The 23,243-nt window shown below is 53.0% G+C and overlaps 1 protein-coding gene and 1 long non-coding RNA gene across 4 annotated transcripts in view; one reads left to right on the plus strand and one right to left on the minus strand.

Annotated features, from left to right (window-relative positions):
* LOC107183703 overlaps positions 1-9,735 on the plus strand; it is a 24,450-nt gene extending 14,715 nt beyond the window's left edge. Inside the window, exons 1-3 of one of the 2 annotated variants that reach the window (XR_001514505.1) lie at positions 788-807; positions 6,310-6,313; positions 9,651-9,735. This is a non-coding gene — a long non-coding RNA (uncharacterized LOC107183703). Of the gene's footprint in view, positions 1-787; positions 808-6,309; positions 6,314-9,650 lie in introns of those variants that run through there. The other variant, XR_001514504.1, reaches the window with a different exon arrangement.
* EHD3 (EH domain containing 3) overlaps positions 4,850-23,243 on the minus strand; it is a 30,839-nt gene continuing 12,445 nt past the window's right edge. The window contains exons 3-7 of one of the 2 annotated variants that reach the window (XR_001514503.1): positions 20,136-20,233; positions 13,569-13,981; positions 12,746-12,910; positions 9,790-10,382; positions 4,850-4,869 (exon numbers count right to left, since the gene is read on the minus strand). Coding sequence is in view for 1 of the 2 variants with exons in the window: in XM_006767420.2 (XP_006767483.1) it covers positions 9,855-10,382; positions 12,746-12,910; positions 13,569-13,981; positions 20,136-20,233 (1,204 nt within the window). In the remaining variant the exon portion in view is untranslated. Of the gene's footprint in view, positions 4,870-8,253; positions 10,383-12,745; positions 12,911-13,568; positions 13,982-20,135; positions 20,234-23,243 lie in introns of those variants that run through there. The other variant, XM_006767420.2, reaches the window with a different exon arrangement.

Here is a 23,243-nt window from a genome sequence, read left to right on the forward strand (position 1 = left end):
CGGTCTGGTTAGCGACAAAATAATGCCACCTGAAACCCTTAAGAAGCCGCTCAGTCTCGTGTTGCTAGGTGCTGACTTCGCGATGCAATCAGGGCGGGGAAGGAAGAGGTCACTGTGGCCTTATGACCAAGGCTGAAAGCGGGGGAGTGGTGAACATCAGAGTGGGCGCATTTCCTAGCTGCACGTTGGCAGGCAACACCAGGACGGGGTGCAGAGCCGGCCCTGGCCTGAGCGCCAATGAGGGGTGAGTGAGAGGAAGGCAGTTGTTGCTGACTGCACTCCTCTGCTGTGCTCGGTCCCTTACAGACACTGTGTTCTTTCATTCCCAGGGGAACCGTGGGGCAGGGGCTTCATTACCTGTGTGTGACAGATGGGGTTCAAAGAAGGGTCCGTTACCTGCCCAGGTGAGGCGCTGGTAATGGACGTGGTAGCCTTGAGAGCTGGCTGTTCAATGCTACATGAACATTGTCCTGAGTCTTCAAATGGCTCAACTGGAGGCACTTTTGGTTCCCTTTCCAGAGCTGGAGTTGCTGAATGGAAGCAGGGTGGGAAGGTTCTGGAAGGTGTACAAAGTGGTCCTCAGGAACTCTCTAAAACCATTGTACTGCTAGAGCAACGGGACAAAAACAATTGTCAACACAAACACACACATACAAGTAACTAACACACACAGGCGTGTGCACACACATGCTGAAGCCTGGAGACACTGCAGTGTCCTAATACATGCTTTCCCCAAAATGCTGGATTGGGGCCAGAAACCATAATAGCTGGAATACTTTGTGCGAAACCTCTGTGGCAGTGGGAAGAGTCAGGGGAAGGTCATTGAAGGATTATTTTACTTTTCATCCTTGTTTAATTAATGCTCACAGAGAAAGGGGGTGGGCTGAACTTGATCTCTTACCGCTTCCCCCGCCTCAAATCTGCCTGTTTTATTTTAAATAAACAATGACTGTGGTTCGGGACGCATGAACGACACATTTGGTTTTGAGGGAAATTTTTATTGTTGCATTGGAAGAAACTTAAAGAGTCCATTTTCCCCTCAAACTTATCTAGAGAGCTGCATTTCCTGAATAGCAAAGTAAAAAAAGTATTTCCCTTCTCGTGACTTATCTCCTTTTCTTTCAACAATAAGTCATCTTGGGTTATTTTTTTCCATGCAGGAATCAAAGGAGACCAGTAACAAAGGGAAGTGATGGGACACGATGATCTGGAAGCCGGGCCGTGGTAGGAGGCAGGCCCTCACGAAGAGAGCTGAGTGGGGTGCCTAGAAGCGGGGCACGGGGACAAGGGAAACCAAGTGTCCTCAAGATAAGGTGAGGTTGCAAAGACCAGGACATTGCTGGCAATTAATTAAATGGGGATCTTTTAAAATCTTCTTTCTTTTCTAGACACGAATTCCCCCAACCTAAAGCTCAGTCACCTCCTCAGGGTGCACGGCGGTCATTGGTTTAATTTGTCTACGTGAGATGGGGAAGGACTCATGCCTGTTCACCCCAGACCTCACACCGGACAGCATTTCCCCTCCTGCTGCACAGATACTGAGCTCCGCACAGAGAGGGCCCCGATGTATTTATTTGTTTGTATTTAATAAGCTTCATCTTTAGAGCACTTTTAGGTGCATAGCAAAACTGGGTGGAAAGTACGGAGAGTTCCCATATGCCCCCTGCTCCGACACATGCATAGACCCCCCCACTATCCTCATCTCGCCCCAGAGTGGCACATTTGTCCCAATCAGTGAGCCCACATCGACATGTTGTTATCACCCAAAAGCCCATAATTTCCTTAGGGTTCACTCTTGGTGGGGGGATGTTCTATTGGTTCTGACAAATACCTATGGATCCTACTTTCTTTTCAGATGCAGTTCCGTGAGCGTGTGTATGAGGCACAGTGTTGTAGTAGCTAGATAGTGACTGCCGGAAGATACCGCGTCCTGAAGAAACCGGCCCAGACATGTGGGTGGCCAGGGACAGTCATAAGGAGACAGAATTCCATTGGTGGGTATCTGAGTCTGGGTGGACATGATGGTTTCCAAGGTCCCATTTGTCTCCACGGCCTGTGGTTCTGTAACCTGGGCCAGACACAATCAGGACAGGCCTTGTGAAGGCATCGCCATTAGGGTGGCTGCTGGCCCATTCTACCCACTCTGCCAACAGGGTCCTTACACATGATTGCGGGATTCACTGTGTCCATATTTGTTGAATATGTCCCTCCACGCCCGACTTTTCAAAGATGATAAAACGATTGAAAATATGGTATAAGGTCTGCATGGTTTGTTATTGAACTACTAACTATGTATACCATTATTGATATAACAAGCCATCTGTAATATACAATATGACTGTGGTGCTGATTTGATTCCTCTTTACTGAGGAGCTGGTGACATTTGAGTCTGGGATGAGTGTGCCACGGTTCCCCATTTCTGGGCCAGCAGCGTCATTGCTGACTGGTCAGAAGGCCACACTGGGTCTCAGACCCCTCTCATCCATTCTGGGGTGGTGCCACCTGTCAGGCCACTGGGATGTGGAAAGCAGCGGGGAGTACCCTGAACCCCATCAATCTGCTTTTGGTGCCCCATTTGTTTATCACCCACTGATCTTTTATATCCTACATGTCTGCAACGAAAAACAAATCTCGTCCTGATCCCCAGGGCTGTCTAGCAAAGGCAGGAACGTCTCCGTCGTTTGTGCAGTGGCTCTGGGCTGCTGCTTTAAGGACAGAGCCTTTATCATCACCTTTTGCCCAGTTTCATTCCTGAGGAAGTGTCCTTCCCTCTACCATTTACCTTTTGATTTTTTAAAAATTGATTTCAGAGGGGAAGGGAGAGGGAGATAGAAACATCAAGAGTGAGAGATAATCATTCATCAGCTGAGTGAGAGATAATCATTGACCAGTTGCCTCCTGCACCCCCCCAACCAGAAATCAAGCTTGAAACCCAGGCATGTGCCCTGACCAGGAATGGAACCATGACCTCCTGGTTCCCAGGTTGATGCTCAACCACTGAGCCACACGCTGGGCTAGTATTTACCTTTTGAAAAGCTGTGGCTGGAGCTGCAACCCAGGGAAGGATACTTTCTCCTGCATCTATTGATCTCTGTCTCTCCTGGAGGGGTGCCAGTCCCAGAATGGGAAGGGTTTGTTCTTAGTAACAAAGGGAGAACTTGTGGTTTGAATAATGGCCTCGTTTTGCACAGAACAAGAGTCCTATGGCCCTTCTCCTTACTCACTAACGAACAGCCTGGCTGCAGCTGCCTGAGGTGTAACTATGAGACCATTTTTGGCTTTCCCATTTTGTGTTGTTCCATGGCTCCAGCTTCTCCCGATGATTCAAAGTGGCCTGCCAAGTAGGCACTGGTGCCACGTGGCACTCACTTTCTGGCAAGACCACTGCTCCTATTTGCGTGGTCAACTAACTAGTCCCCATGCAGCCGTCCGGTGATTGGACTCATCGCTGAGCCATTGGCTGCTCAGTTGTGCCAAACAGCATTTATTGAGCAGCTCCTCTTTGCCAGGCCCTCCCTGCAGGCTGGTCCCTGGGAAGCAGACTCTGAGATGGAGGTTAGCTGCAGGAAGTTTATTAGTGAGTGCTCTTGGGTTGAACACTGGAAAGGGGAAGGGAAGGAGGCAGGAGTGGGCAGAGGGAGCAGTGGGCTGCAATGCAGGCACAGGGCTCCGCTGACCCAGTGGCGAGTTCTGAAACTGGGATGACCCTCCAGGACTATTCCAGGCTCAGGCAGTGGGGGACAAGCCTTCTATTCCTTCACTGACTACTCACTGGGTGCAGCTGCCCTGGGAAGAAGGTGTGGCATTAGGCCAGGCAGATCTTTGCAGTGGAGGGCAATTTCTGGGGACAGGGACAGCACCGCCTGTAGCTGGGTTATAAGCACTCAAGGACGATCTAGGTGGCACAGCAAGGCCTTTCTCGCACCATGTTAAACTCATTCTATGCCTTTAAGGAGCTTCTTATCTGGATGGTGAAGTTAAACAAGCATGTGAATGACAGTGGCAGCAGGCAGATGGAGAGCCGAAACTCTGGGCATGTGCAGATGGAGGGGGTGGTGGTGGGGGAGGTGTCATATTGGCTTAGGGGGAGCATTTGAACTGGGTCTTGGAAAATCCTGGCATGCCTATCTTCCTGTCATTACCAGTCAAGGTAGCCCAACTGAAATATGTGGGCACAAAATGGGGCGTGTTTTACAGGGGCCGGTAGACCTGGATGCCAACCTAGATGTTCAGTCATTCCCAGGGCTGAGGAGTGACATCTGGCCATGCCCTGCAGCTCTGCGTGGTTTGCTTGTTTTATCTTCATCTCAAGAAGTTCCAGGAAATGTCACTGAAGAGTCAGGGCTACCGCTAATCTCAGGCCTCACTTCCTGTGGCCGCTGGACATGCCAGGGCATCAAAGGGACAGGCTGCATGTGCTCGGGCCCGGACCGTTACTCTGCTCGGGGCAAGAAGCACTAGCTGACGTCCCTGCAGGGACCCCTGTCTTTTCATTCCATGGCATGCTCCTGAGGAATAGAAGTTTCTGGAATGAGGCAAATAGCTCTGTACTGCCAAGGAAGGTGTGAAGGCAGCAGGTCAGATCCAGTGGGGAAGCCTGTGTATGAGCAGTGCCTGCATGGCAGCGTGTCCCAACACCTGCCTGCCCCTGAACCTCTCACCTTCTTCTCTACCGGGCTGACAGGAATCTCTCTCACTGGGCTCCTGCTAGTCTCAGACCTGTGACCAGAGCCATGGCAACGGCCTCTGACCCCATGGTCAGACATGCAGACTCTTGGTTCTTCAGATCAGCCGATGGCCCCATAGCAAGACCCAGCGCCATGGGATGGAGCAGACATGGATGATGGGATTGGTGTCTGTGTGTGTGTGCGCGCACACATGTGCATGCTCCTGTGTGTGTGCACATTGCTGGATTGCTGGCCTGGAGAGAACAGAATGCCCAGTCAGGGGAGGGGTGACCCTCTGCATCCTGGGATGGAGGTAGGGAGAAGACAGGAGAAAGAGGGATGGGAGAGGAAGTGGCCTGTGAAAATAGTGAACCCGGACTGAAGTCAGATTTCACCAGTGTCATCATTATGCCAACCAGTGGGGGATCCTCTCAGACGTGAACCAAACCCTAGCTCCTTCCCAAGATGAGATTGAGATGCATGGAGGCTTATTTCCTCTCTACACTGCTCTGGCATTTGCTGCTTCCTTAGCTTTTTGTCTTAAAACAAGGATTCAAAAATGCTATGAAAAGACACTGGCTAGCAGAAAAGGAGACTTTACCTTACACAACAGTGTCATTCTGAAACTGAATGAAGAGAAACATTTGCCATTTGGGTCGTGCAGTCAATATATTGGAGGGTCTGCTATTACCTGTGAAATTCTTAGGTGGTCTGCAACGGAGCCAGGCAATCATGTCACCCCCCCCCACCCCCACCGGCCTCCAAAACAACTGCGATGAGTGCACTTTGAGTATTCACAGCCCACTGTCAGCACCAGATGAGGATGGCTTGGAGGCCAGGTGGGGACTCAGGGCTGTGCATTCCCACAGGTGGCAGGAGCCACAGTGGGCTAGAGCCTGCGAGGACCCACAGGTAGTCTCCAGGCCTCCCTCTCCCCTTTCAGGTGTTCAGGCAGTGTAAAAACTGCTCTGCCAGATCCTCCACATCCCCTCTTCCATCTCTTCTTCCTCTGTGCATGTGATTGGCAGGGCCCGGAATCACATCCTGAACCTGGCTGCAAGGGAGTTTGGGAATTGTAGTTTTTATCTTTCTGATCTGTACACATCTCTATTTCAGGTCTAGATAGACAAATGCCCAATCTATATTACTGCCAGAAGAAGACAAGACCCAGCAGTGTTTGATTCCAGTAGTGCAAAGCTATGCAGTGATGTTGAGGGGCCAGGTCTGGGACATTGCAGAATGTGGCTCAGATGCAAAAGGACTTCGTGTGAATCACCTGTGACTTCAGCTTCGGTGGCCTTGGTCTTTAGGAAGGCAGGAACTCGGTCTCCTAGACTTTCTCTCCTCTACACTTGCTATTGGAAGAATTGGCTTGGTCTCTTGGTCATGATAGTCTAGGTGATGCTGGGTGATAAACAGCCTATGGCTATCAGTGGCTTAACATCAAAACGACTAGGCTTTCCATCTTATTTGTGTCATCTGTTCAGTGCAGACTGGTCAGGGATTTCAGAGTGACTCAGGGACTTGAGCTGGCCCAGGCAAACTGCATACTCATTTCTGCAAAGAAGGGGCATGTTGCTCCACCCATATTCCACTGGCCAAAGCAAGTCGCACAGCCCCCCTCACCTCAAGGGGTAGAAAGCGGAGTCCTCCCATTGTCAGGAGGACCCGAGAACCCACATAGGAACAGCACTGATTACCCCTGTGGGAGGTCGAGGGGAGAGTGGTGCCCCTTTCTATCCTCCCTTCCCCATCATGCTCCAGCGGGAATAGCTGACATTCCCCCATCACCATTTTTCTTTTCCTCCGGGCACTGAAAATTTCAACTTTAAAGACACTGATAACATTTTTACTTGAAAACAGCCTGTGAAACACCAGCAGTCTCCAGAGACAAAATTCGAATCCTGCTTTTCCTCAAGCACATCAGTGGTGCTGAGTCTGGCAGGATTCGGTGGGCTGGGAACGCTGTGTGTTTACTTTCGTATAAAATCCTATCTTCCTTGGTTAGAGAAGGAAGCCTGTAGGCACCAGAGGGAGACCCCAAGTTTCTTAGGTTCATCTCATGTGCCCGCCCTTACCCCAGGCTTTCTCTGACCATCTCCTCCTAAGTAAGTTTGAAGCCATTTCTGACTCTCATGTGCCCCCCAACCCCTTTTCTTGCATCCCCACCCCAGGTTCTGTCCTGGTCTCTCCTTGTATTATCAATGTTTGTAGAAATATTTCCCTAACTGGAAGGCTGTGAGCTCTTTGAGAGCAAGAACTTGGTCTGACCCATCTGGAGTTGTCCCTACTGCACAGATGGCATTTATTAAGTATTTTTCAATGGCTCTGAGAAGGAATCTCTATCTTGACCTTAGGGCCTCTTCTGGGGGAGGCTCTCAGGGTCTTCCGAGTGAAAGAAAGAACGGATGGATGGCTAGATGGATGAATGGATGAGAAAATTAAAGAGTAAAGAAATAAATATGTACAGAGACCAGTTAATGTCTCCTGGGGAAAGGAAACAAGCTTATTCTCCCCAGAAAGCTCTGCCAATTCTGATGAGCTAACACACAAACACAAGCTCTTGTAATGAGGGGACAGATGGAAGTGGGGATGTCTTAGGGCAATCTCTCGCCCCTCTGCACTCTGAGGCCCAGGCCCTGCCATGACCAACAGTGTCCCTGAACACAACTAGACTCTGGTCAGGTCAGGAGGTAACTCTCGGTGCCAGGAGCAGGCTTTTCTGGGGCAATGGTGCAGGGTGTGCTCCTCATATCTGACGACTTCTGTGACCCTGGCTGAGTGGTGCATGGGGACGGAGCCACAGCACAGTGGGGTCTGGAGGGATCCTTGCCTGTGAGACCGCTATGGCATGCATCTGCTTGCTATTAAATGTTTCCCAGCTGAGGCACACGCTCTCCCCAGGCCCCCGGAGCCAGCAAGAGGTCAGAAAGTCAAGGCAGCAAGAGCTAGAGGGACAGCCCCAGAGAAAGTGACCCTTAGCTGTCCCCCAGCTGTTGAGAGGAGCCTCAAGCACCATTTCCTCTTTCTCGGGAGATGGGAAAAGTGCCAACACAGAAATCTCAGGCCTCCTAGATCTCTCCAGGGTGGAGTCTTGGAGAAGGGAGGGAAGAGAGGCAGGGCAGGAAGGTGGCGCATGTGTCCAAGTGGCTGTGGGGTGAGGGGACTGACACCCCCTTCCTTCTAACATAAAAAGACAGAAACTTCACCCCCCTCTGCTGTCTCCTTCCCATTTTCCTTCAGCTCAAAGAGAGGCACAGAGCTGACCAATGGTCTCTGCGAGAGGAGGCTAGACCTCTTAGCCTTGACTTTCCTTTGCTCTTCACTTCGTGAGACAGAGGAATGTGTGGATGCAGAAGGAAGCCCAGAGGTTTGGGGGCCAACTCCACTGCAGAGTGGCAGGGAGAGGTGGTTCCACAAGGGCAGCCTAGGTAACCACTGGGCAGTCATCAGGCCAGTGGGATGCTGTGTGTGGATGCTGCCATGGCAGCCCAATCCCCTGCCAAAGGTACTACCAGGGATCCCAGGAAAGAACCCAGCCCCTCCCCCTGGCCGCCCATGGAATGATGCTCTGTGGCCAACCGGGTACCAAAGGATACATGTGCTGTATTAACATGAACACTAATGACAAATGCACTACAGTAGTGGGCACATCATAGATACATAGAATATTCTCTCTATAGTCTGAACATAGATATAAAATAAGTTATACTCGCTTTTGTTTTCCATCACAGTAGGAGCATAGCATACAAAGTGACTGGTTCAGTGGCCGTGAAGCAAATCAGGGGCGAGACCATGGAGGCGGGAGCAGGGCGTGGAGAACGGTGGGGATGTGTCGAGGACACTGCAGTTGCTGGCGGTCCTGCCAGGGACACCTCAGACCTCTGAGCTGTCCTTCTGAGAGTCAGCATGAGGTCCCACATCACAGAGTCTGTGACTGTATTTGCACTGGGATGACTCAGCTCTGGTGGGAGGTGGAGCAGGGACAGGCAGCAGCAGCATCCAGCAGGCAGGCCCACACTCCCGCTGATGCTGTGGGTCTGCGGCAATGTTAGGAACATGGGGCGCAGAGCCAGAAGGCACGGTTTGCTTCTGCGATGAGACAGATGGCCAGACTGATGGCCCACCAAGGGCTGCTGGCCCTTCCCGCTCACCAGCTGGCTCTGGGACGTGGAGGGGCCTGCTAGCTGAGCTCGCGCTCTGTGGCTGGTCGTGGGCTAGCGATGCTGAGATCTTTGAGGCAGAAGGAAGAGCGAGGCCCTGGCTCTGAATCCTTCTCCATCGTGTGTGACCTCTGGGACTTTGGAAGTCCCTTAAACTCTGAGTCTCAGACTCCTCGTCTGAAAAATGGGGACACCAATGCACACTCCCTTGGGGAGTGATGAGGGGCCCACGGGCTGATGCCTGTGAAGTGCGGAGCCCAGGTCCTGGCATACAGGAGGGGCAGGGTAACCGTGGTCTGGGCATCCACACGTCAGAGGTCAGGTGGAAACAATAGGAACCTCACAAAATCTGCGGAATGAAGCCACCTCCAACTGGCTTTGAGGAGAGGACGACAAGGCAGCTCTCCTGCTTTCTTTCCTGCCAGCTTTCCAACTCTTCCCTCTCCCTGGGATTCTTTGAAATAAAGTGTCGGGGGGAGGGGGCTGTGTGTGTTTCAAAGCCAGACTTGCCGAGGCAGATGGAGCCTGAGGCCGAAAGAAGGGAGTTCAGGGCCATGTCTCTTCAAGGCGGGGACCTGCGTTCAAGGCCGGGCCCTGATTCCCGGGGATGTCTCTCCTCCCCGCCCCCTCCTTGCAGCAGCCCCTTCCCACACACCTCCCGGCCTCGGAGCAGATTTCATAGTAGGAAACCAAAGACAGGGAGAAAGCTCAGAAAACAAAGTGAATTGTCTAGTAAGTGAAAAGTATTTCCATCTGTCCTGAGTCCAGGGAATGTGGAGGTGGGCGGGCCGTGTGGGCGGGGAACTACCTGCCTCTGCAGGAGGAGAGAGGAATGGAGACGGAGGCTTGGGAGCTGGGACCCTGTGCTTCTGCTGATGCTGGGAACTTGTGTCCAGCCTGGAAACCTGGGGATGGCTGGTCCCTCTCACCTGCTGCGCGGTTCTCTAAATCTATGCCCGTGAGTGTGTGTGTCCGCCTCTCCTAGCTCCTGTAACACCTGCCTGCTCTGAACCTCCTCCTCCCATCACTCGGCAACTTTCCTCTTGGATGGTGGCAGGAGGTGGGCGGGGAGCTCGTTGGGCAGCTCATGTCCCTCCAGCTTGACCTTGATGAGGTGGTTGGCCAGTGCGAACTCCTCGTCATCCAGCATGCCATCCTTGTCGATGTCCGCCAGCTTCCAGATCTTGCCCAGCACGCTGTTGGGCAGCTTGGAGCGCAACATCTCCTTTTTGGCATTGGCACCTGTGATCTTGCCGTCGACCGGTGACAGGGTATAGAAGATCTCGTCGTACATGGGCTTGTCCCTGATCACGATCCACTCAGCATCACCGATGCCCTCTCCAGCCCCCTCCCCGTAGCCGTGCCCGAAGGGGCCATGCAGGGTGCCCTCGAACGCGCCACCCTTCACTATCGGGGCGGGCCGCTGCGACTCCTCCTGGCGCACCAACACCATGAGCTGGGCAATGTCATGGGCCAGCATGTCATCCACCACCTCCAGCAGCTTGCTTTTCAGGGGCTGGAATTTGCTAAAGTCCTGGGCCTGGAGCTGGTCCTGGGGAGAGGGGGGAGAAAAGAAGGTGAGGCAGGAAGACAGTGGGAGGAGTGCCTTCCCCTGAGGGGGAGGCTGTCTTCCACTAATGCTGGGATGCCCACAGCCCTTTGGCCTGAAGCCAAACTGAGCCACATCGAAATCATAAAAGATATGAGAGAGGAGGAGGAAAGCAGGCACATTGTGTTGAGGTTGGGATTTTTCAGGAGAGAGTAGAACCGCTTCAGGGGCTGGGAAGGAGCGAGATGGAGCTTGGGGGTCTCTCTACTTTAATAAGGTTACACTTGAAAACACAGAGTGCTTTTACTACATGGTCTTATTCGCTCCTTTAGTGCCCTTCTGAGGGAGGGAAATCAGGAAAAACTGAGGCCAACGCAGCTAAACACAAATCATAATAAGAGCCCAGGGATACCCCTAACCAGCTGTCCTTAATCAGGATGCTCCTCAGAATCACCGGGAGAGAGTTTTCACTGACTGGCGCCCCTCTCGAAGCTCCTGACACAGTAGATGCAGTGGGCACGCAGATTTTGCAACAGCTCCCCTCCTTGCCTCCCCAGGACACCCCCGCCACATGGTAAGAGAAACTCGCTCCACTTTGCACCTTGTTGTGATTTTTTGAAAGGTCCTGAGTCTAGAACGCCCGGCTTCCCCTGGGCCTCAGGAGTGACGAGGTGAGAGCTCTCCCGCTCCCGCCCTGGCTAGGCCACAGCAACCTCAGGACCCGGGGAAGAGGCCAGAGCACAGGGATAGGCTGGGGACAGGCACCTCGAGTTCCTGCAGAAAAATTCCACCAACACCCACAGCTACATTCCAAGAGCGAGTGTTAGCTTGGGCGTTTCTCATCTCCCTTCAAGGACAGGCTGAACCAGGACAGTGGGGGCTGGGAGGGGAGGAGGGCAGGGGATGACCAGCTGTTTTCCTGCCCTCAGGGCATGACCTCTCAAGGTCCCTCGGGTCTCTGTCCACAGCTAGGTGTGTTTGGTGGGTTCCCAATATCTTCCAGGGGCACAGTGGCTGCTCCCCCTGCGCCCCATACATTCCCCCAAAGGACAACCACTTACGTTATTGATCAGCATACCTAATAGCAGGAGATGGACTCATTTATGTTGTGAAAGAATCTCTCACATTAAAAAGGGGGTTGTATGGTCCCTTTCAAACATCAGCTTCCCAAATGCTTGATTACAGATAATTAAATTCTTAATGGAAAGAGAAACTAAAAGTTGACCATGTTCCAGGGCACAGTTGATTGAGACACAAGTAACGTTAAAGTAATTTCTGAAGTTAGTGACAGGCTTGCGGTTGGCGGTTATAGGAATGAATGGAAACATGAACAAATGTATATTTTGAATGTCTGTTTTTTAAATCAGATAGGAAACTAAAAGTGCCTATTTGGGACTCTAGGGAGTTCTGAAACCCCAGTCTTGAGCTGAGAAACTAGTTCCCAGGCTTAAGATTGAAGTCAGCAACAAGAGCAAAATCAATATCACTGCTACGTCTGCGGCTGTTAGAGAATGTCTCTAATTCTCTGATTTTTAAAAACATCATATTTTGATATAATACAGAGCCATGAGAAGTTGCAAAAATTACATGGATAGGTAAGTCCCTTCTGCTCATCACCCAGCTTCCCTGGTGGTAACATCTTACTTCATTTCAAGGGCGAGTCTGTGCTGGGCTCTGTACTGAGTACCTTATAAGTACCTAAGGATGCTCACAGCATCCATAGCTGAGTATGTCTGGGGCCTTGACTTACAGATGAACAGACAGAGGATCAGAGAGGATTCAGCTGGTATGGGGAGGTAGTTTCTTGCTTGGACTGTGGGGACAGCTCCTGGCCTTTCTGTTAGCAGCCCATGGGAATACTACACTCAGAAAACTGCAGGCAGTTAACTGCGAAGATTAGTTATCTTTGTATATTGCAATTTGCTAATCCATCAAAGGACGATGAAAACGCCTTCTGCAGAGGGCTGATTTGGGGAATGACATGAGTCACCATGTGTGATGGTCCCTGGCTCAAGAGAGGGGCCTGTAGTGGGCTCCAAAGATGGCACGCTCCTGTGCAGACTTCTTCTCCATGGCCTAGGTCCCCAGCCACTCCTACATACTTGAGGGCCTGGAGAACCTTCATTAGGTGACTTGTCCTATTTCACAGGACGTGGTGGCTGTGACTAGGGAACTGGAGCTACAGATCCCAAACACCATGGGACACCCCTGTCCTACTAGGATCGCTGGGGCTCCACATTTCTCTCCAGCCCCAGAGATGACACCTGCTAGGCCAGTGACAGCACCAGGAAGGACAGACCTAGGGCATCGCCTCCATACTCAGGCTGCTCACTGCCCTTTGTCCTGGAGCCCCAGACCCTGGTTACCTGCATCCTCTTCAGGTTGGGAAAGTCCCCAGGCGAGATCTGGTGCTCCCTCTCGATCCGGCCGTAAATCTCGGCCAGGTTGTTCACCAGCTCCTTCTTCTTGTTGTCCTTCCCGAACACGGTGGGCATCTCCTTCTTCAGAGAGCTGATGATGTAGGCATGGACCTGAGAAATGGGCAGAGAGGACGCTTCTGATCAAGACCTCGATCCATTCCTTCCTTCTTGGTGGCTCGCATCCATCTCTTCCCATAAACCCCTCCTCCTCCTGCTCCTGCTTCTGAAATAATTTCTGTCCACCCTCTTGCTCTCACACTTCCTGCAGCACTGAGCTGTTTTTCTAGATCTCGGGAAAGGCGAGATTGTGGGGAGGTTAAGGCCAAGGCAATAGCAGGGATGGTAATACTGGAGATGATGCTGATGAGGAAGACAACAATAGCTAACATTTACTGAGCACTTGTGAGGACACAGGCATGGCAATAAAGGGTTTTACATTCTTATTCTACTCTATCCTCCAACCCTTTCATTTCACAGATGAGGAAACAGGAGATGGAGGGCCTTGCTGGGGGTGGGATCAGTTTATAAACAGCGGAGTGGAACTCCAATCTGGCCATCTGACCCCAGGGCCTGTGATCCTATCAACCCCCGTATGCTGCCCCCTGGCTGCCAGTGTGGGCATGGCTGAAGCTCATGACGCAGTAGCTACAGAACATGCTCCCATGGGCAGGCAATGCTCAAGGTTGCAGGTAGCTCTTGCAGCTGACCTCCCTGCCCCCAAACACTTGGTGCCACCCATGCTGCCCATCCCCCCCAAGGGCGGCCTCACCTTGGCCAGCCTGGCTCTCTTGATGAGGTCATTGAGCTTGCGCAGGGCAGCGTTTCGGGGCAGACTCTGAATGTCCTTGAACAGGTCCTGCTCCTCGGCCTCAAAGAGCTTCCGGTTGTCAGGGATGAGAAGCGGGTGGGACCAGAAGGAGCCGATGTAGACCCGGATCACCTCCGGGGTGTTCACTATCTTCCCCAGGGACCACATGAGAGCCCCGTACACCCGCATCAGCTGCTGGGTCTCGATCTGGTCGGCTTTGTTCAGCACCACCCGCATCTTGTCCTCGTGGTTCTTGAGGGCCTTGATGACTTCTGAGAACTCATCAGAGATGTCCAGCTTGTGGGCGTCAAAGAGCAGGATGATGCGGTCAACCCGCTCGGCGAACCACTCGAGGACGGCAGCAAAGTCATACCCTGCAGGCAGAGCGACAGTCAGGGGGAGGGGCATTTGGGGCACAGGCTAGGGGTTTGGGGAGATGCACCAGGTGCAGGAGAAATAATACCATCTTGGGAGTCAGATCTGGGTTCAAATTCTGATTCTTCCACTGTTTTTACTATTTGGCCTTGAGCAAGTTACTCTGTGTCTCCAAGTCAGTGCGTTTTCATCGATCCATGGGCATACTGATAGTACCTCATCAAGAGAACTATAAGGACTAAATACACGGAAAGCCCAGCATATAGTAGCTGCTCAATAAATGCTAATTATTATTAGCACCATTAGTCCTATTTAGTCTTTTGATTCGGGGAAACCGGCCCTCTCCATCAAGGAGCAGGGCCTAGGAAAGTGCTTTGGGGGCCAGGCTCTGCCCAGTGACCGGGCAGGGATAGTATCAGTGCCACCTAGAAACAGTCACCCAGTGACTCATCCAGGACCACCCTGCTTGTAGGAAGCAGTGGTGGGGCGCGGTACATAGCTCTCTAGCCCCAGCTCCAGTGCTTGCTCTGGCTGGCAAGATGTTTACAGCTTGACTTCATTTCACACTCACAGCACTCTTTGAGGTAGGTGGGGTGAGGAGTATCATTGCCACTTTCCAGAGGAGGAAACAGGTTCAGAGATGAGGTGAGAGTTAAACAGCAGGCAAGGGGTGGGGCCAGGACTGCACCTGGCCAACGGGTCCCTGTGCTCCCTGCACGTGCCACGAGGACAGCAGTCCAGCACCTGGCCCTGTCTACCTGCTCTCCCCTGCCCTGCCCTGCCCTCCCTGCTGCACAGGCCCAGCCAGCAGCTCCTACAGAGCCTGGGAGGCCTGTGCATTCCCGTTCCAGGTAGGCCTGCAGTGCGCAGCCAGTACCTGCTCCCCTGCCTGTGCCGCCCCAGAGATAGCTCCTGGCTATTTCTAATCATCCCTGTGGCATAGCCTGGTACACTGGTTGCTCCCACCTCCCAAAGGCAGTCCTTCAGAACTGTGGGCAGGAAGGGGGCAGAGGGATCAGAAAATCAGGGCAACCTCCAGGATGGGTGTTTAACCCTTGGTACGCAATTAAATTCAAAATATTGTGGAGTGTGGAGACGGTTTCCATTTTGGATGCATGGCAGTGAACTGGCTAATTGTGGCCTAGACTCGGCTTATGTACAGCCAGGAGTGGGAGCAGCTGAAAGGCAGGTGCCGGAGCCAATACGGAAAAGGGCATGGGACTGGCTCTCCCATGTATTCACTGTGTGGCCTTGGGCAAGTCTGAACCTCAGTTTTCTCAGCTATAAAATGGGGATAACAACTGACTAATGAGGGGTCAGTGGCAGAAATACGGCAACAGGACCCGACTGCAGAGGGAGGGCCTGTGCTGAGTCTGGAGGCTCTGCCCCAGTGCTTGGGGTGGACAGGACACCAGTGACAGGCCCCCTCTCCCTCACTGGTCCCAGGAATGGCTCTCAGACCCATAACGAGAGCTTTAGAGCGCCTGCAGCAGCCTGAGGCTCGTGACATAAGACATGGCTATGGGTGGGGGAGATTCAAGCCCCAAGAGATAGAGGGCGAAGCTGGCCTTCCTGGAATTGCTTATAGCAAGTCCGCTGGCTCCAAGAGACCTGGACTGCAGGCGCCCGGCCCAGAGACTGGGCAGCCTGCAGGGACCCGGGCCTCTCCCCACAGCCCCCAGGCTCCAGCCGACTGGCAAGAGAATATTCCTAAGTAATGCCAGGCAGGCGGAAATCAATGAGACAAACCCAATAAGCAAGGCAGCTCCTTAATGACCCACTGGCTTCCTTCGCAGTCTAAAGAGAAATGCAGGGGATAAGGCAGCACATTTGCCACGCAATCTCATTGATCCTCATAACTCGGCCGATGCCAGGGGTTAACAGGGCATGCACATCTTACAGGGAAGGGAGAGGGAACAGAGATGTTAAGGGGCTGGCCCAAGCTCACACAGCCAGGTGGTGGCAAACTTGGGACGAGAACCCAGATCCTGGACTCTTGTCCACCTTCCCTTCTTGCTCAGAGCCATGTGCCAGGCTGAGCCCAGAGGGCTGAGCCCTCAGAACAGGCAGTTACTTATGGTCCTGCTCTGCCTCCCCCCAAATCTCTTTCAAGATTTAAAATAAAATAAAATAATAACAAGGCATCGAGTTCCAAAAAGTGGGAAGAATTGAGATGACTACGGGAAACAAATGCCACACTATATACCTTCCAGAAGAAGCCTGCAGGCTGTCAGCAAGCCCTTTGGAAGGCATCGGGACTCTCCTGCTGCCCCAGTGTGAGGCCCAGGAGGCCCCTAAGTGCCGGCCCTGCTCCAGCAAGGGTGCCAGGGACGGGCCAGGGCTGTGAGAGTCAGCCCAGACCCTCCAAGGTTCCCCAGGGGATGAGTCTGTCTTCATGCCTACTCCCCACCTCCATGAAAATGGGCTGAGAAGCCACTAGACTGGGAGTCAGGAGGCCGGAGTTCCCATTGCAGTGTTGAGACCTGGGCCAGGGGTTCACCTGCTGTAGAGCTGCTGAGCTCACCTGTGCAGGAAGGGGCTTACTGAGCGGGATGTTAGCTCCATGTCTGGGGCGGGGGGGGGGGGGGGGGGGGGGGGGGGAGGGTCCCCAGACCTTGTGCCAATCCTGGCTCAAGGGCCAGGGTGGGGAAGGGGCAGTGTGTGTGTGTGCTTTTGCAGGGTGGGGCCGGTGGGGATTTCTAACTGAGCAGCCGGGAAATGCGGTTCCCCAGTGAGAGGACACTCAGGCTTCCGGGACCCACCCACTTCTGTTGCTTCCTTGCTCCTTCCCAGTAATGAGTCTGGGCCGGGCACATCCTGTCACTTCCCGGAATGCCTCCCTGCCCCTCTGCTGCCCACCTAGTGTGTCTCCATCCAGAGACAACTGCTGCGCGTGACCTCCCAGGCCCAGGTTCTGGGGTGCCCCCCCGCGTTCTCCCACCCTGCAAGGCACCTACCCCCAGCCTGGGCAATGGGGCCACACCCTAAGCAAGGACCACACTTTGTCCAGCTCTGGGCAGGGGTCTGAGTCCTCCTCCTGTGAAGCCTGAGGCCTGGGGAGCCCTTGAGAGCAGGTCACTTTCCACATGGGGCCCAGTAGAGGCTCTGCCAATGTCACAATGGCGCCTTTTTTCTGGGAGACACAGCCCTGTGCCAGGCACGAGGCTTGGACGCAGCAGAATGTGGCCTGGATTTTAGGCTCCCCACACCCCTGAGCAGGGTTGGGGGTTCTGCCCTGGGCTGGCTGAAGGCACAGAAGAAGTGCCTATCTGCCCTGTGACCAAACCCAGAGCTCTGAGGGCCCCGACCACAGCCAGATAAAGTGCGTTTGGTTCTATGTACACACTTGGGGTCTGTGTGTGTGTGCACATGTGTATATGAGTGTGGGTGTTTATGTGTGGATGTGTATATGAGTGTGGGTGTATATGAGCGTGGGTGTATGTGTGTGTATGTGTATATATGACTGTAGGTGTATATGTATGTGGGTGCATATGAGTGTGGGTGTTTATGTGTGGATGTGTATATGAGTGTGGGTGTATATGAGCGTGGGTGTATGTGTGTGTATGTGTATATATGACTGTAGGTGTATATGTATGTGGGTGCATATGAGTATGGGTATATGAGTGTGGGTGTATATGTGTGTGTGGATGTGTGTATATGACTGTGGGTGTATATGTGTGTGGGTGAATATGAGTGTGGATGTGTATATGAGTGTGGGTGTTTATGTGTGTGGGTGCACATGAGTGTGGATGTGTATATGAATGTGGGTATATATGTGTATGGATGTATGTATGAGTGTGGGTGTATATGAGTGTGGGTGTTATGTGTAGGGGTGTATGTATATGAGTGTGGATATATATGTGTATGGATGTACGTATGAGTGTGGGTATATATGAGTGTGGGTGTATATGAGTGTGGGTGTATATGAGTGTGGATGTACATGTGTGTGGATGTGTGTATATGGGTGTGGATGTGTATATTTGTGTGGGTGTGTGTATATGAGTGTGGGTGTATATGAGTGTGGATGTACATGTGTGTGGATGTGTGTATATGAGTGTGCATGTTTATGTGTGTAGGTATAAGCTGGAGCCTCCAGCTTCTACGGCTCTGTGAGGAAGGAGGAGGAGGGACTCTGCATACTGGAAACCCTCCTCATTTGGGGTCCCCTGACCTCTGGGAGTGTGTGATCCTCCCTCCCCCGATTTCCTGGTCTCCTTGGAGAGCTGAGTCAGCACTGCCCGGGCTGATGATGCAGTGCTGCGGCCCAGCTCCCAGCTCCGGTTTCCACCACAGGCTGCTTTGCTAGCAGCTGCACTTGTAGTCTGGACGCGGGAGGGCAGCGAACAAACTGGCCTGGGCACCACTCATGGGGCATCACTTCTCCCAGAGGTGGGGCTTGGTCACGTGAGATGGGAGAGGATAGGAAGATGGCCAAGCAGCCAATCTGCACAGGGCAGCCGCTGAGGCCTGAAGATGAAGGCAGGAGAGAAGGCAGAGGGGTAGAGGAAGCCCGGAATGGGACAGGAGCTGAGGAAAGCAGGGATCCCCGAAGCAGAGCGGCCACCCACAGCTGCACCGGCTGTGCACCCACAGCTGCAGGGAGGCCATGCACACAGATGATCCTGGGGCTGCGGAGCGGTGGCCCTGGCTGGCAGGTCGGGGAAAGGAGGGAGCGCTCTGAGATCCAGACCCAGAGCTGATGCCATGTGTCCATGACCATCCGTGCACCTCACAAGGTCATACGATGGGTCATTACTCCTCGTTACACATGGGAACAGTGAGACCCAGGGGGACATGTGACCTGTTGAAAGCCCCGCAGGTTCTAAACCCCCATTTCTGAACTTGAGTCCAGCCTCCTTGGAAACTTCCAGACGCACCTGTCAGGTGGCACTGGCCTTGCAGGTGCAGGCCACCCACCTTTAGGGACTGAAGTCTGGCTCTCCGGAGCCACCTGTAGGAGACAGGCTGCCCGTGGGAATCAGTGCAGCCTGGGGGAGCGTGTGCTGGCCCTGGCAGGCTGTGACCAGGCGGAGGGGGTGTCCGAGCCTCCTGCTGCAGCACGGGCAGCCTGCAGAACACACCTGTCTGTCTGTCTGGTCGCAGAGCACAGGGGCCGAGGGAAGAGGACAGCCAGCTAAGGGTTCAGGCGAGGCGAGAGTCCAGCCACTGCCCAGGCCAAAGCCGTTCCTTCCCGGATGCTGACTGCCGAGTGCTGATTTGGCTCTAGCCCAGCTCCCAGTTTCGCTATCGGACGGGTGTGCCTCGTCTGCGTTTCTCGCCAGAGATACAGGGCACAGAGAGGGTAGGGCGTCACCCGGGGCACACAGCACGCTGTGGCTGGGGAGGCTGGGGGTGAGGAGCCGGGAGCAGTTGTTTTTAGCTTTAAACAGCATCGGTCTAGCTGTAAAAGGCAGTGATGATGATGGTGAGGATCTATAACACCTCATGCTAACTGGGCACTGCTATGTGCCAGGCAGAAGGCTCTTAATCTGTATTATTTCTTTTAATCCTCAAACAACCTATCCGGTAGATAGAATTATTTCTCCCTACTTTACAGCTGAACCAACCAGAGCAAACAGACCTGCCCCAGTTCACGCCGCCAGGAGGTGGCAGAGGCAGGCTTGGAACCCTGGCAATCTGGCTCGAGTTCCAGCTCCTAACCACCCTGGGGGCGGCCTCCCTCATGAGCGGTTACCCCCTTTCTGTCTGGAGTGAGCAGTTTTCAAAGTGCTCTCACATCCCAGCTCCCGTTCCCAGGCCCGGAGCATGCTGTCCTCAGGCTGTGGAGCTGAAGTTCTCTGCCTCACCCACTGCCCCTGCAGGGCTGCAAGCTCCGGGCGGAGACTGCAGGGACTTCAGAGGCAACCAGGGTCCGGCCCGCGTTAGGTGTTGCTTGGAGCATGAATAACCTCAATGAGGGAGGAAAGGCAGATACTGATGTTTCCCTTTTACAGAGGAGAAGACAGAGGCCAGCTCTCTCCTGAGCCACAGTAGACCCACCCTTGTCCCCTGGCCACTGCCTCGGACCATCCCATACAGCACACAGGGCAGCACTGGCTCATCAGGGGACAGCAAGGCCCTGGAGGCCTCGCTCCTGGTACGGAGGCGAGAGAACATACCAGGAAGAACAGAGCACAGAGCAGCTGACCCTACCTCGGCTGATCCTCTGCTTCTCCCCAGAGAGGATGCCCGGCGTGTCGATGATGCTGATGCTCTCCAGCACGGGGTTGGGCAGCTGGGCGCACACGAACCTGCAGGGGTGACAGGAGTCCGGGGTGAGCCACTGTCCTCTCATGGCCTCTCACACACCCTTGTTTCAGCCGCATGCCCACCTTCCCTGCCTGGGGGCAGAGGCTCAGAAACTTGGCTGCTTTCCCATGCAGACGCCCAGCTCCAGGTCAGACTTAGCCCCAATGCTGGGCCCAAGACCTGTATGCTGAGGAAGCTCCCGGGGGATCCTGGGCAGCCAGGGTCCTACATTGTGACCCCTGCTGTCAGGGACACCAAGATGTCCAGAACTCGAGCCCTGCTCCCAGAGAACCCAGTCTGGCGAGGAGAGGAGGCATGCACGTGGGCAACCCGAGGGAGGCCAAGCGAAGGGTTGGGGAGATCCAAGGTGGAGAGATGGAGTCCAGGACAGCTTCCTGGGGGAGGCGGCACTGGAACTGGCCTTGATGAAGGGGTCACACCACCCAGAAACATTTGTTTATGCCTCAAAGGGCTATCCAAATATCAAACTTTGCTATTAAGATAGCAGTCAAGCCTTATTCAAGGAAACATTTATAGTGTTACATCCTGGAGTCTCAACATACACGCTGGTAAACCTAACTTAGATCCTTCTTACTTCAGCCTTCTCTCTCATGTGCCATTTTTGGTGGAAGCTAAAAAGGTGTCTTACTCTCCCACATATATTATGTGAAATGGCAGAGATGCAGGACACATGGGAAAAAAAGAGGGGGAGGGCTTCACAGAGGAGGCCGAGCTTGAACTAAGACTTCAAAAGATAATCAGCATTTGCCAGGCAGATAAGAGTGCAGGCAGGAAGCGTGTGTGTGTGTGTGTGTGTGTGTGTGTGTGTGTGTGTGTGTTTATCAGTGGATGGGTAGTGGAGAGAAGACAGTACTCCAGACTGAGATAAGGGGTAACAGTGAAAGAGCAGTGTTATGGGTTGAATTTTGTCCCCCAAGGAGATCTGTTGAAGTCCTAATCCCCAGGGGGTCTAGAATGTGGCCTTATTTGGAATAGGGTCTCTGTAGATGTAATTAGTTAAGTGAGATCATATTAGAGTAGCATAGGCCCCTAACCCAATAAAACTGGTGTCCTTTTTAAAATTAAGTTAGGGTAACACTGGTTAATAACATTATGTAAATCTCGGTGTAAAATTCTATAAAACAACACTCTGTAAGATAAGAGAACACATGTGAAGACAGACATGCACAGAGGGAAGACGCAGAGGTTGGACTCATGCTTCTACTAACAAGAACACTTGGGCAACCAGGAGAGGGAAGAAGCAAGAGAGGATGCTCCTCTAGAATCTTCTGAGGGAGCATGGCCCTGCCATACCTTGGTTTCAGCTCTGGCCTCCAGAACTACAAGATAACACATTTCTGTTGCTTTAAGGCACCAAGTAGCAGCCCCAGGTAACCAATAGAAGTAGGTGCAAACGCAGCACAGAAATGAGAGAGAGTGTGCAGCGTTCCTGTGGGTACACATCACTGAGGTGAGGACAGGAAGGCTGGAGTGGCCAGAGATGAAGCTAGACAGGGAGGAGGCGGGAGGCCAGATCACAAAGGGCCTTACATTAAAATTTTGGATTTTATACTGAAGGCAGCAGAAATGGGTTCATTGGAATGTTTTAAGCCAAAGAATGACATGATCAGATATGATGGTTGTCAGCATGTCCAGTTCAGTTCCACAAATATTTATGGAGTGCCTGCTACATGCCTGGCACTATCCCAGATAAGGGGGGTAGAACAGTAAGTGACACTGCCCCTGTCCTGTCGAAGCCCATGTTGTCCATTACACCTGAGACCCAGCCACATTCTGCTCCTAGGGTTCTATGGCACACCCCAGTGTTCTACCATACACCCCCCATCTTGCTGAAGCTAGTTTGAGCTGGGTTTCTGCCATTTGGTATTTGGGGCCAGGACTGTGGCTGAGGCCAAACCCAGGCCAAGCATATGGAGTAAGAAGGGCAGGGGGTGATGATGGGCCAACTAAGAGTGACAGCAAATCATCAGGGCCAGAGAAAAAGCGGACACAGAGGAGACTGGATGCAGAGAGGGCCTGGCCAGGGAGGCAGGAGGAGAGGGGATGGTGGTCAAGAGAGACAAATTCCAAAGAGGTAATGTAAGGGTGGAAAGAGGCCCTGCTTATGATCACTAAGAGGTCACGGTGACCTTCACACAAGCAGCTGTGGTAGGGTGAAGCTACATTCCACAGGCTGGGAAGACACGAGGAGATGAAGCCAAGAAACTTGGCTGTGAGGAGAGAGAGAGAGAGAGAGACCTGCTGTAGGGTTTTCAAGAGGAGATTTTCGTGTGAAGGGAAGGAGCCAAGGCAGGGTGAAGTGGTCAGAAGGAGAAGCAGTCACTGATAGGGAGGGTCCCTGAGAAGATGTCCCGTAGCCCAGGACATGATGTGGCAGGAGTTAGACCTTGTGAGGACAAGAGAAGCCACAGCTCTCTATGCCCCGGGTGGAGGGAGTGAGGACAAAGGCAGATGAACTTGTTTATGGGTAGACTGAACAAACAACGAGATGGATCTGGGTACACATCACTGGTTCCCAGTCTCTCTAGAAGGGAAGGGAGGCCAAATGCTATAAGAAGGAGGTGAGGTGATTGGAGAAGGGCGGGGATTTGACGAGGGACAAGGTGTAGGCTGCTGTAGGCGGGCTGAGGGGCACAGAGATGGGCACCCGAGGTCTGGGGTGCAGCCTCCTGTGAGTAGCTGCAGTGAAGCTGCCCCCCTCTCCTGTTGCCTCGCCATGGACATGCCTGGCAGATCCCCAGCCCATGGTCAGAAAAGCACGAAGCTTCTCCAGTTCTGGTCACAGGGCTCCTGCATAAGCCACATTCTCTCATTCCCCTCTGGGTGGAATGTTGTTTGCCTGGAATGTTGGTTTTGTTGTGCTTTTTTTTTATACTTTCAGTGTCACCTCGCTCATCTTTGATCACCCATGTCAAATGCCAACTTCCCACAAGACCATCTCAGTGCTCTTGCCTCGAAGGAGGGTATTAGTATTATCCCATTTCACAGCCG

The sequence above is a fragment of the Myotis davidii genome, unplaced genomic scaffold (assembly GCF_000327345.1).
Source record: "Myotis davidii unplaced genomic scaffold, ASM32734v1 scaffold238, whole genome shotgun sequence".
Classification (NCBI taxonomy): Eukaryota; Metazoa; Chordata; class Mammalia; order Chiroptera; family Vespertilionidae; genus Myotis; species Myotis davidii.